Source organism: Pithys albifrons, chromosome 9, assembly GCF_047495875.1.
Source record: "Pithys albifrons albifrons isolate INPA30051 chromosome 9, PitAlb_v1, whole genome shotgun sequence".
NCBI classification, from domain to species: Eukaryota; Metazoa; Chordata; class Aves; order Passeriformes; family Thamnophilidae; genus Pithys; species Pithys albifrons.
This window is the reverse complement of record NC_092466.1, coordinates 17,563,793-17,576,540: the sequence shown is the minus strand read 5'-3', so window position 1 is coordinate 17,576,540 and position 12,748 is coordinate 17,563,793. Positions and strand designations below refer to the sequence as shown.

At 40.6% G+C, this 12,748-nt stretch overlaps 2 protein-coding genes across 3 annotated transcripts in view; one reads left to right on the top strand and one right to left on the bottom strand.

Moving 5' to 3' along the window:
- Positions 1-5,272, bottom strand: part of LGI1 (leucine rich glioma inactivated 1) — a 29,228-nt gene extending 23,956 nt beyond the window's left edge. The window contains exon 1 of the mRNA XM_071563036.1: positions 5,125-5,272. The gene's annotated coding sequence lies outside the window, so the exon portion shown is untranslated. The remainder of the gene's footprint in view (positions 1-5,124) is intronic.
- LOC139675436 (protein FRA10AC1 homolog) overlaps positions 5,163-12,748 on the top strand; it is a 24,822-nt gene continuing 17,236 nt past the window's right edge. Inside the window, exons 1-5 of one of the 2 annotated variants that reach the window (XM_071563038.1) lie at positions 5,163-5,444; positions 9,539-9,615; positions 11,589-11,681; positions 11,765-11,810; positions 12,624-12,700. In XM_071563038.1, the coding sequence (XP_071419139.1) occupies positions 5,229-5,444; positions 9,539-9,615; positions 11,589-11,681; positions 11,765-11,810; positions 12,624-12,700 (509 nt within the window). In that variant the 5' untranslated portion in view covers positions 5,163-5,228. The remainder of the gene's footprint in view (positions 5,445-9,538; positions 9,616-11,588; positions 11,682-11,764; positions 11,811-12,623; positions 12,701-12,748) is intronic. The other variant, XM_071563039.1, reaches the window with a different exon arrangement.

The following is a 12,748-nucleotide window of genomic DNA, read 5'->3' as shown; positions in this document are numbered from 1 at the left end:
TTTGCTCACATATTCTTTTTTTCCCCACCAAAAAATCCAGTCGGAAACAACATAATTTAAAGAAAACAAGCGTGTTGCTTGTTTGTCAGTTGTTTGGGTTTTTTTAATTTTCACATTCCCATATTTCCTTCTCTTGCTTACTATTTTCTATCATTTTTCATCTTATATAATAACTCTGATACCAAACTGGAAAAACATATTTCCCTGTCTCTTGTATTTATGCAATTGAATGCCATCAGTCAGTTTCCATCATAGCAGTTCTATACATAAAAGTAAGATTAAGCATTCTTAGCTCTCTTAGGAAACTGTTCATACTTCGGGGAATTTAAGCATAATGGGCTTCTAACATCTCCTCAAAGGAAAACTGGAACATAGGGGAGGAGTTAGTTTCTTTATTCTGATTATTTCTATGCACGTTGATAAACCTTAAGAAGTAGTATTTTGTACATATTGGTAAATACTTTTTAATTAAATTCCTGACAGGCTGAAGTCACTACCTTTGTTTATGCATGCCTACATAATAATCTTTTAGTGAGCTTTGTTCTCAGCAGCACTGCCAGACTGTAAGCTCTGGAGACCAAAATTACCTGCCACACAACAAATGCAGCACTAGCAGTGACAATTAAAGATGCCAGACAGAAGTCTACATAATATATCTCTGAGGGATTTATCAAGTAAAATTCTATATATTTTGCAAAAATCCCAAAATTTAGAGATAATTTAGGAGGTTGCTTCCAAGAATTGTTTTTTTATCAAAGTCTATCAAATATTTTATCAAAATATTACTATTTCCATAACTGAATCAGTCTTTACAGGATCATACTGGTATTATTTACACTACACATCTTAACAATGGCTTGAAGACAACTTTATTTTAATGATATTGGTTGAAGTACACAGAAGTTTTAGGATCAAGACTGATGCTCTCCTTTAATTGCAACAAAATGAATGAATGAATGAATTAAACAATCCGGTTTTCAAGACATTATAAGATTCTTATATAACTCTGTAGTCATAGTCAAGAAAACTAAAATAGATGTTAGAAGTTAAAACAGTTACAGTTCTTCTGCAGTGTATCTGTGATTCTCTAGTGTGTTAAGAGCAGAAGGGATCCTACCACCATATAAACTGTTGAGGAGGAAAATGTTCATGGATAACTGGAATTTAGGAAATTCGATAGTCTTATAATAGAATTAGATATATTATTGTCTCTATTTTATCTTATTAACAAGTAAAACACAATACAATGTGGTTACTTATACAAAGGTCTGGGATTTTGGAACAAGGAATGAAACTTATGATCAATCAGATGTTTTTTCAAAGGCACTTTTCTGACACTGATTACACTCTGAAACTGTAAATGCAACTTCAAAATAGCATAAAACTGCACAGCTGATCTCAAAATAATGGACACAGCATGAGTTTGTCTGTGGTTATTTTTTGTAACTGACTATACTGAAATAACTTTAAATACAGAAGTGCTTTTCTTGAATAATTATCAGCCAAACAAATAAAACTGCATTTGCCTTTTAGCACAGCAATATTGACACCTAGTGGCTACTTAAGCTCCATGTTTGGTATTTGTATGACAAAAAAATGTGGGACACATAATTTGCTGAATTTGACAAAATAAACTTGCAAAGCAACAGCCTGTTCTCTCCATATAACTTCTGGATGGTTACAGAATGACTAGTCAGGAATGACTAGTCTTTAATGAGTACTTTGGAGCAACCAGTACCAGTGATGGGAACTGGTGAGCATGAGCCATTGCCCCTCCTGTACAGTCTCACTGGTTTTCCCTGACTATCAGGAGGTCTCTCAAGCTTGGGAGTCAGCGGCCTGACTGAAGTCCACACCTTGCTGGTGGCTTGCTGGGGGGCACAGGGCACCCATGACGGGTACAGCTGAATGAAGGACTAAACTCACTGAATGTCATGTCACAGGCATATGTGAATGCCCATTTTTAGTTTACTTGCTTTTCCACAAACTACTAGGGGGCTTCAGATAGGAGGAGATAAAAATCAGGAACATGACAGATGCCAACGTACTGTTAATACTATGAAGGCATGAAAATAAATGACTTGGCAACTTACTTTATAGACATGTAGAAGATGGGAAAGCGCCAGTATCAAATAATTTTAGAAAGTCCAATTTCCTCATTTGTCAACAAAAAAACTGACTTAATGGAGAAAAAAGGAAAGATTAGACAAGACAAATCTCAATTTTGCTAGCCTTCTTGATGGTTCCACATTCCTGTCTCATAATCTCACTGAAATGTAGTCATATATGTCCCCTGAAAAGAGCTCTGAAAATGAATAGTTTAACAGTGACTGCCTTGCCCTTGCTCTCCACACCAGTGGTGGCTGCCTCTTCAGGCCTGCTGGCAAAGCCTTCTTATTTGTGTCATTAAAAATTGGAGTAATTTTTTAGCTGGCTAACCAAATTAGATTCCGTTCAACAAATCAGAGGTTGTAGAGTTCAAACAACTTTATCAGAAGATCTTACAAGGCAGTAGTAACCTGTAGGAAGGCTGATGTGTTTTTTCCTGGCTAAATACTGTTAAGGATTAAACAGCTATGCTTAGTGTTTCTTAGAAATATAAAAAAATCTGAGTCTGAAGAAGAGCAATAAAATGTAAGAGTTCTCCAAAATGTAACCTATATAGAAAGGTTAAAGTACGTTCTTAGGCTGCAAAAATGGAAGACTGTGGGCATATATATCTTTCCGTATTTAAAGATGTCATTCAAATAATGATCAGTTCTTGTTTTCTGTATCACCTAGTGCAGGGCTTTAAGAAATTCTCAATTAGCAACAAAGAAGATTCTTCTTAGATAGCAGGAAAAAACTCTTTATACCTAAGAGGTTAAAAGATTTTTATGCTATGAACTTTCCTATAGTGGAAGCTTTTGGGAACAGCTCAGTAAGTATGTCAGGTGTAATTCTTTGAATTCTGTACCTCCATGATGTACATACCATGTCTGACTTATGCTTTTTTGGATACACTATGTGTCATACTTTGCCCATTCTAGATAGACTTAAGTTAAAACTACAGTGATGTTGTTTCCTTTGTGAATCATGGGAGTTCAGCTGAAAGGGCAACTGTTCTTCTCACCTCCTCCTTCACTCCTGTCCCATCCCTCCAGCCTTAACCTTTTATTTTTTTCCCCCACTATTGCTAGTCATCAGACTCCTCAGCAGGATAGTCACAGGAGTTGGGCTGGCTGAAAATTAAGTACTGCAGTTCAGCAGAAGTGGCCAGATGAGCACCAGGGCCAGTTAAAGAAGAGGAATGATCTCTTCAGCAGCAGCTAACCCACGGATTTATTTATCTGTAAAGGAAAGCTGTGCTCCTAAGGTTTGGCTGTACACCCATTGAAATGCAACTTAGAACAGTAGCACCTCCTGCTCTGTAAAGAGTTACGTCCCTCTCTTCTCTCCTTTTTCCCATATATTTCAGTCCTGTAGTACTCCTACCAGAGAAGTGCCTTTTTGGTATCAAAGCATACTGTTGCTACATGTAAACAGAGAGATACTCCCATAGAAGCAAACGATAATGCAGATACCAACGGCTAAGGACAGGTCGAGTTTCAACTTCAAGTTTATTTAGGAGGCCATTTCTGATCCAGTTCCCCAGCTGTAACTTACTGTAGCCTACATATATAAAAAGCAATCAGGTGATCTGAAAGCAACACAGTCGGACATCAGAAAAGCATAGCATAGCAGGATGAAATTATCTGGCCACTATTCTCAGAAAAGCTGTTTATGAAATAACTTCAGCATCTACAGCAGTTGCTATAGTTGGACTCACTGCAGAATGTTCCTGTCCCAGAAACTTTATTTTTTCTGCATGCAGGCTTTTGTGCCTACAATGCAATGCCAAGAGATTCAAGAATTGTAAATCTTTCCTCTACCTTTTCCACTCTTCTTCAAAGTGCATAATCAATGATATGTTGGCCCAGTTTCCAGAATCATGTCAGGATTCATTCACACTAAAGCAGTCTGTCATTTCCATATGAGAGGAACAACAAAAAGATGCCTACAATTACAGCTTTGAGAGTATACATTATTTAGTTTGAGATATTTAAATTATTAATTAGGATAATTCCATTTTTGCAACAGAGTCTCTGCCCTTTAGAGGAAACCGGCCGCACTCGGTAGGACTCCAGCAGAATACGGCATACACTCAAATAAGCATAGTGCCACCCTGTTCCTTTCCATGGGACACTTTAGCATCACCTTTACATCCCTTTGCAGTAATAACATGAGTAACAAAACACTGCATCAGGACTAAAAATACTTTTGTTTTTATAAAGGAGATTTGGTAGCCAGAGTAAGGAGGTGCACTGTCAACTATGGTGTGTGATTGCCTTATACCAACTACCTAAAACTTGTAGTTTTTCACCCTGTGTTTTATAAGAACAGCAGTAGTATTTTAATTTTTAATATTTCCCTGTATTAAGGGTATCTGTGGTTTGAGAATCCTGGAATCAGTAACACAACTGGAAACTGATGCGGTCCAAAAGAAAGTATCTGTGATGGATTGAAGCATATCTGAGCTCAGCAGTCAAAATGCTGGTTCAGGTATTGTGTTTGATGGGAAACAGCTACTTGCTGTATCTAATGACTTAATGCTGAAGATTGATATTTCCCAGCTACCTCATCAGAAAACCGTTTATACAGCTTCTTTCTCTGATGCAACCCATAGGCTCCCAAACTCTATTGCCCAGTTGCCGTTGGTCCTCATACAGAAACTGGGCCACAAACGTTGTGAGTCACATTTTGTCCTTGGCACTGCGCGATGCGATCGAGGGGCAGCGAAGCCGCCAGCGGGGGCAACGCCGGTGTCAGAGCTCGCCGTGCCCGGCTCCGGCTCCGGCTCCCCTCCCGGCCCGCCCCGAGGGGCCCTTCCTCCCCAGGGGGTCTCCTCCAGGGCGACCTTCCCCGGCCCCTCCCGAGGGTCCCTCTCCGCCGGGCCCCGGTGCCCGCAGTCGGGTCTGAGCCGGTGCCTCCCGTACTGGGGACTGCCGTGCCCGACAGCACCGGGGGTGGTGCGGGGAGAACCCGGGGCAGGGAGGGGAGAGGGGCGCGCTGAGGCCTCCGTGAGCCCCTGCGGCCGAGTCCTACCTTCCAGAGGCGGAGACCGCGGCAGCCGGGGCCGCGCACCGGGTTCCCGGGCAGGAGAGTCCCCTCGCCTCTCAACATGATGCGCGGCTTTCCCCTCCCCTCCCATGCCGGCTCGCCCTCGCCCTCGCCCTCCCCCGCGCCCCGCAGCCCGCCCGCGGCGCAGGGAGGGAGGGACGGAGCCCCCGGCGCGGCCCCGCTCCGCCTCTGCCCCGCTTTCCGGGAGCGGCCGACAGAGCAGCGCCGGGGTCGGGAGCAGCGCCGGGCGGCGGAGGCGGCCCTGGGCCGCCATGGAGCACAACCAGCTGCGCCTCTCCGCGGCCGTGAGTGGGGCCGGGACGGAGGGACGGCGAGGACGGGCGCGGCTAGGCCCGGCGAAGGCCGCGGCCTCCATGGCGCCGGGGCCGGGGCCGGGACCGGGACCGTGCCCGTGCCCCGCTCCGGCGGCAGAGGCGGGTGGGGGACCGGGACAGGTTGGGCGTGTGCGGGGCGTGGAACGGCTGCGGGGCCGCGTGGGACCCGCACGGACCCGTGTTCGATGTGATTTGCCTCCGTGGAGCTCCACAAAACTAGTCCTCGCTGTCGTGGTCTGCTGACAGCTCCCCTTGACTCCTTCTTCTTTCATAGCGTTAACGAAAGGGCAGTATCTTATGGGTGCCTTTTCTCTTTGTCAGGGCCGTTCACTGTACACTATATGCAAATAGGAGGAGTAGGTTTGAAACCAACTGTACTTGCTCTGTTTTTTTCCCCGAAGTGTGGGCTACAAAGCTTCATAGACTACGTCAAGGTGGAAAGAGAATGTTGCAGTGAAGCATTCTGACCTTCCACACCCTTTGTCCAGAAAGGATGGCTCCTCAAGCCCCCGTAGAGATCTCACTCTCCCTTCAGACCCTCCCAGAGTAGTTTGTGTGCACCAAAAGGAGCATTCGGGCCTGTTCTGGGTCACATCTGGGCTGTGAACAGACAAGAGCACCGACCTGTGTGCTGGGCAGAGAAAGGGAAGGATGAGTGGCACTTGAGAGGGGAGTAGAAAGGTTACGGCCGAGGTCAGGAACCAGGAGCTGGGAATTTTTGTCTAGGATTCTTGTGACTTTTTTTTAGTTTTTAACTGCCTGCTTATGTTCGGCTGTATGTTGTGGTCAGGAGTAAGGATGAATTGTGATCTGTCGCTTTCACCAGTGTGCATTTACCCCACTGGAGAGGCTTAAAGGAGGTGCCTTCTCTGGGTGCTAATCCTGCAGTAAATGCAGTGCTGGGGAGTCAGTAATGTCCTGTATTGACATCAGGAGCTGGTATGTGTCTGCCATCAGCTGTGTACAGCATTCATACATTTACTGTGTTTAAATTAATGGGGTTTAGGGCCCCTAAATTAAATGACTATCCTGTCTCAAATTGTTTCACTATTAATTAATTCAAGATGTTGGAATTACTTACATGTGAGCTAAATGTACCCCAAAACATGTCAGTATTTGTTTTAATTTTGTGGTTTCAGTTTATTTTGGGTTTTGGGAATAAAAAGTTTGGAGTTGGTGCAACATACAAAATACCCTGTACCACTTAAATTACGTAGCTTTCAGGTTTGTGCTTTGATAGAACACTTGGTATTTACATTAATAATTTACCAAAAGCATTCTGAGTCTCTGACAACTTCCATCAAAGCAAAGTTTATATTGAAGAGTTTATTAAATAATGAAAGTAGTTATTTTAAATATTGTTGACAATTTTGCATGCCCCTATCTGCATCTACTAGCTTGGGCACAGAGCTTTGGTGTCTGCCCGTATTTTACTACAGTTAAATATTAAATATATTTTCTTTATCTGCAATTGCTCTGGCTTTTTTTTTTTTTTTGTCAGGAAGGGGAGAAATCTGTCATGAAATTTTGCAGTATGAAGCAGGTGTCTGTTTACATTGTTCTTCCAAAGTGGAAAGATTCGTTTATGAATAAGATTCTTTGATGGAGTTAATGAAATGAACTAGGTGTGTTTTACCTGACAGTCAGGTCATCTTGGTATCATCCTAAGGCATCAGGTCAGTAATTGTTCAGTCCCAGTCTCCGGGAGTACCATCCAGCACTGCTGGAGCTGCTGATGCCAAACCAGCTTCAGTGAGGGACCTGCCCATCCTGCTGTTGCCTTCAAAGGGGGAGTGATGTCAAAGCGTCAGGATGTCAGTCATGGGTTGTATTCTTTTTCACTCTGAATTTATCTTTGAGCTATTGTAGTGATTCAGAGGAATGTCTGAAGTTGTGCAGAGTTTTCCTGTTGGAAGAGCAGCCTATGCCTGCCTTAGCCATACCTAACCTTATGTTCATAGTTTTTCAAAAGGCAATCATCAACCTCTGAGAGTCCTATAGTATGACTCTGTTGGAGCAGCTTTTCTTGGATCTTTTTTTCTTTTTATTTGAATAATTCCTGGAATCAGTTGAGGGCTGATTACTGAGGATGTCTGCTTCTTTCCTGGGGCCCATCAGCCGAGGGCAACCGCTTTGTCAAAATCTTCTTTCATATGAGCTTTCCTCTTGCCTGTTTCTGTGCTTCATCTGTCTCATGTTGACTTTCATGCTCATTGGGTTGGCTGGAACTTTCTCCCCTTTTGAGTGTGAAGGAAGCTCTTAGTGTTTATCTGGGAAGCATTATGTTTGCCATTTAAAACATTCCCAGATTACCATATTTTTTAAATTTAGAGGCCAAGTGTAAACATATTTGCTGCACACTCATAGAGTACTCAGCCTTTTCTAAAGGTCACATAAGCTTCATTAATCAGAGCAGTGACAGGCTGGCTCGTAGCAGCATCTCAACTGTGGGGCTTAGCACCATTGCTGCTGTTTTGCCAGTGTATGAGAACCACTTAACCAGACATCTGCTGCACTGGTGTTTATTTGTTTATTTGGTAGCTGATAATTTTTATGTGTCTTGGGAAACAGAAAACATAAAGACAAATCAGAAAGTTCTGGTTTGCTTTTGTTCAAATATATATGTGTGTGTATGCAAGCCATGTGCTCTTCAGAAGAGTTCAAGAGTGGGAGGACCATTACAGTATTAGTTTATTATTAGCAATAATAAAAAAACCCAAAAATCTTAAAAACACTCCTTGACTGTCAGTTTGAGAAGATAGTGTTTTACATACTCTGCATGATACAGAACAGTTGTTGGTGTCAGTAAAGGATACAGCTGACTCTTCAGCATGGCATTTTTGGGAGGCCCTTGCATCAGGAGACAGCACTTCACCAAAATTATCCTGAAGATATGTGTCCTTTTTGCAGATTTTGTTTTTCTCAGCTTATCTGAGAAGGAATATGTAGATAATATAAGAATCAGCTGAATCAAACATGTTTCTTTTCTCATGCACAGTCTGAATTACCAAGATACTTAGATAGTGTGTGTTGAACCTTTCTGTGTGCAGATATATAATAACCATCCCTCTTGATTTTACCTCAGTTGTGTAAAAGCTTTTTTGGTGTCAGTGCTGGTTTATGGAGTTCTGAGCTCTGGCTGCTCTCTCCCTGTGCTACCCCTGGAGGTGTAGCTGGTTGTGGGGACATGGATGAACTGTCAGGAAACTTACCTGGGTTAAAATAATCTTTTTTGCAGAGGTTCCTTTTTAACTTGGATGAGTTTTTTGATCTGGTTCATGTGTAGTTTCACAACTGTAACTGAGCAACTGAAAGGAAGATGCCAGATTGGAGTGAAGGAGAGGAGTTGGGATCTACTTAAGCAGTTGCTTCTGCTGAAGGAATTGAACATGGAACTATACCTTGAAAAATGGAGGTGATAGGCTGGGCATCAGTCAGTGCTTGGTCGCTGAAGGCATTGATTTGACCTTGTAGTCCCAAAGTGTGTAGAAAAAATTTCCTTGTAGGAATGTTGTGCTGATGAGGCAGTATGTTTTGCAAGCTTATTGGTTTTTTATATTTTAGTTATTGTTTCAATTAGATTTACTGTTACCACTGTGAGATCTAATGATCTAAAATGCTGTACCAGGGCCTAAGAAACTTTTGTTCCCATCTTTGTTTATAATGGTGTTCTCAAGCCCTCTGAATTGCTAACTCCTGGGGAAAATACTCACCTTTTTCTTACATAAGGAACATTGTTTGAAATTAAAAACCAGAGGTATTTATCGTACTTTTGTTTTTCTACATCTATGTGAAGATTAAATACGGGGACATATGCATATAAATTATTTATAAGGGGATCTTCAGACAGACTGACAGTGTCTTTCTTTGCCCTGTGTTATTCGGAATACACTCTGCATTGTCTGTTGACTTTGGCTTCATTTAGACATATGTGAGAATTTGCACTTGTTTGGTTACTCTCTGTCTTTCTGTCTTTTATTTATGCATGATAGACAGTACTGATTTGTAATTATGCCATGTCCATATTACATTAGCAGTTATATTGGCTGGTCTGTTATTTTCAGGCACGAGGCCATGGAGGCTATGATTCTGATTTCAGTGATGAGGAGAGTGGAGAGAAATCTCTGCAAAAGACTAAAAGGTAATGTACTACAGAATTAACACTTGCATTATGTGTTTTGTGCAAATGGCCTCTTGATGTGCATAGAAGATTATGCTGTTGTATGAAAAGTCTGGTGTTGAAATGGTTTTAGAAAAAATCAATCTCTGATTTCTGCATCTTCTCATGTCAAGCTTGCCAAAGCTTGTCGTCTCCCAGGGGCAGCTGATTGAGATCCATTCTGCCATCTCCATCTGGTGTCTATATGCTCCTCAGTTCTCAGAGCAGAGTGTTTCGTTTTTCCAAGCATTAGTATCCACTTGCTGGGGTTTGGCAGCACTGCTGACTTCACTGGGAATCCATCAGGACAAATGGAACTGCTACAAGAGACAGGCAAAAAGGCCAAGTGGTAGCGCAGGCTTTGTAGATGTAGAACATAGCGATACAAAGTGAAGAACTGATGCTACTTTATTATGTAATTTGTGAAGAGACCTGGGAATTGGTGAATTGTGTTGTATTCGATCCTTGGAATGTAACTGTACCTCTCTTACTTGAGATGACCTTTGCCAGTTCTTTCAGTGGTTCCCACAATTACTGACCTGGAATTTTGTAGTCTAATTTCATTATATTGTGAAGATTGTTTTTTGTTTATGTATTTATTTTACCTTGGTCCTGTAGTAATCCTTTGACATTTTCTTCACCATACTGAACATTTGGCCTGCATTATGCTTACACTTCTTGTACTTTTTCCTGTCTCCTGTGCTCTTTTATTGAATTTCATTTAAGACTTGCTGGAAAATTTCCTAGGCTCTTGCATACTTTCCTTTGTAGAAAAATGGAAAGAATGGGTTTTGTACTGTCTGATTGCATTCTGGGAAAAAAAATTTCATGTTTTAATCATTGGAATAATAGCAGCCATTGTGCTATTTCATTTATTTTATAAATATAGCTGTTGTCAATTAAAACAATGACTTTTTTCAGATTTTGTTTTCTTTAAAAGGCCATTATACATTCTACCATTCCACTGACTAGGTGGAATATTAACTAACCATCAGGAGCCTTTCAAAAATACAGTCATTACCCTTGTTCTGGCACACTAGTGCTGATTCCCTGTAGGGCTCTTATGTGAATTCACTCCCTCTCTCGTGCTCTATGATGATATTTATTTTCACCTTAAGAAAAATAGTAGTCTTAAATTTGCTCCAAATTGCTGTTTTATGGAGTCTCCTTATGGGAATTTTGTGATTACAGATCCTTTTGAGTAAATGATACTCTTAGGTTCTAGAGTTCTTTATTCCATAGCTTGAAATATAAATTTCCTGGCTTGCTTTCTTCAAGTTTCTGACTTCTGTTCTTTCTGCCAGCTGATAATTATGAAAAAATCTTTTCTCCACCTCTATTCATGAATGAAACTAACTAAAGATACCTTCTACTAGCTAAAATGCATCCCTTTGTATTTAACTTCTTATTACTTCGTTGAATTCTTGTATTTTGAAGTATTTTTGGATGTCTGCTAACATCATGGTTCACAGCAGAGTTTTAAATTTGTGATTCTTGTGATTACAAGAGGCAGAGGTGTTTAGTGAGGTGTTGGGACACTGGCCTGGCATGGTGGGATGGGGTTACCAGCAGTCAGTCTCATTCAGTGAATGCACCGTCCTTCCTGTTCTTACTTTGCTCTGTAGCTGAGACTTGTAGAGGACTCTGAATGTAGAGTGAAACTGAGGAAACTTCTGGTGGTTCTATAGTGATAATACTGATAAAAAGAAATATTCCAAATTGCTGTTTTAAGCATTTTCCTTTAACTGCTAACTGTAAGCAATTGCCTTTCTGATTTTGTTCTGCAAATAAGGTAAAGACCATGCTGATGTTGGTTCTGAAGTTTTTATTCATGTAGGAACTGGCAATATAACAGTGTTTATTAATCAAGTTAGTGCAAGTTTGGCATATGGAAATTTTACTGCTTATGAAAAGTTCTTTACTAACTTTTCTTCCTTTTTCCCACCTACCTTTAGAATAGAAGAAGATGGTCTTCTGATAAAGCCATTCCAAAAAGCAAAACAAGGCAGGATGGTTCACAGACAGTTCGCAGCTGAGGAATGTGATAGGTATCTTTTATATATTGCTTTTGTGAGACATTTTTCTTAATGAACAAAAATAGCTTTCACTGAACCATGTTTGTTATTAACAGGGAAGAAGCAAGAAAAAGAAGATTTCACTTGATATCGATGAATGCTGTATCCTTCTGTTTAATTTTTCTTCAAGATTGAAGATGGGGCACAGGGTAACCGTGATGGTAAAATACCGGCATTTCTCAGTTAGCACAGCATTGACAGTGCAGCACCAGATACTGAATTGTTCTTCAAAGGAGCTGCTTTTGGCTGTTGAGATGCAAGTTAATTGAGAATCTTTTTAAGAAGTCCTATATAATGTTTTTATTCCTGAAGAGGCTCATTTTCTGAGTAACTAATTACAAATTTTACTCAAATTATGGTACAAAATGTATATCAAATTATGTCTCTGAGGTCAAAGTACTGTAAAAAGCATTACATATTTTTCCATGATTCTCATCTCCAAACTAAAGCATACAACTTTTATTTGTATGGTGATGGTAGAAAAGTAATAAATTATTCCATTTTAGTAGTCAGACTATTTTTGTAATACAAACCTGTTTTAAACCAAAACTGCAGTTCTAGGAGGCTGTTGTTTAAGTTACAGCTGAAAAAATGATTCAAGTTTCTGTGTATATGCATACAGAGCATCTTTGATACAGAAAGACAGTTTCATAAAGGCCTGGCAGCTGAATGAGGTTTTTAACATGAAATTGCCTTGAATTCCTGTATTTGGAAAGTATCTTCTATGAGAGGTTATTAAGTAAAAGTTGCTAGTTAATTCTGTTCTTTCTGGAAGTTACTGAACTGTTCATGAGAAAAAAAAGTCTTTCTGTTAAATATATAAAAAGCTTTTTGGTTTTGTTGTTTTTTTTTTAGTTTTAAACTATGGTAAAACTAAAGATAGGTTCTGAAACAATCCTTAATTGCTTTATTCAGTATGAAAGACATAAAAAGTTTGTGCATGACTACATTTTGTACTATGGTGGCAAAAGAGAGGATTTCCAACGATCTGGGTGAGAAGCATTAGCAAACCTTCCCCTTGTGCCCCTAAAGGTCCCCTG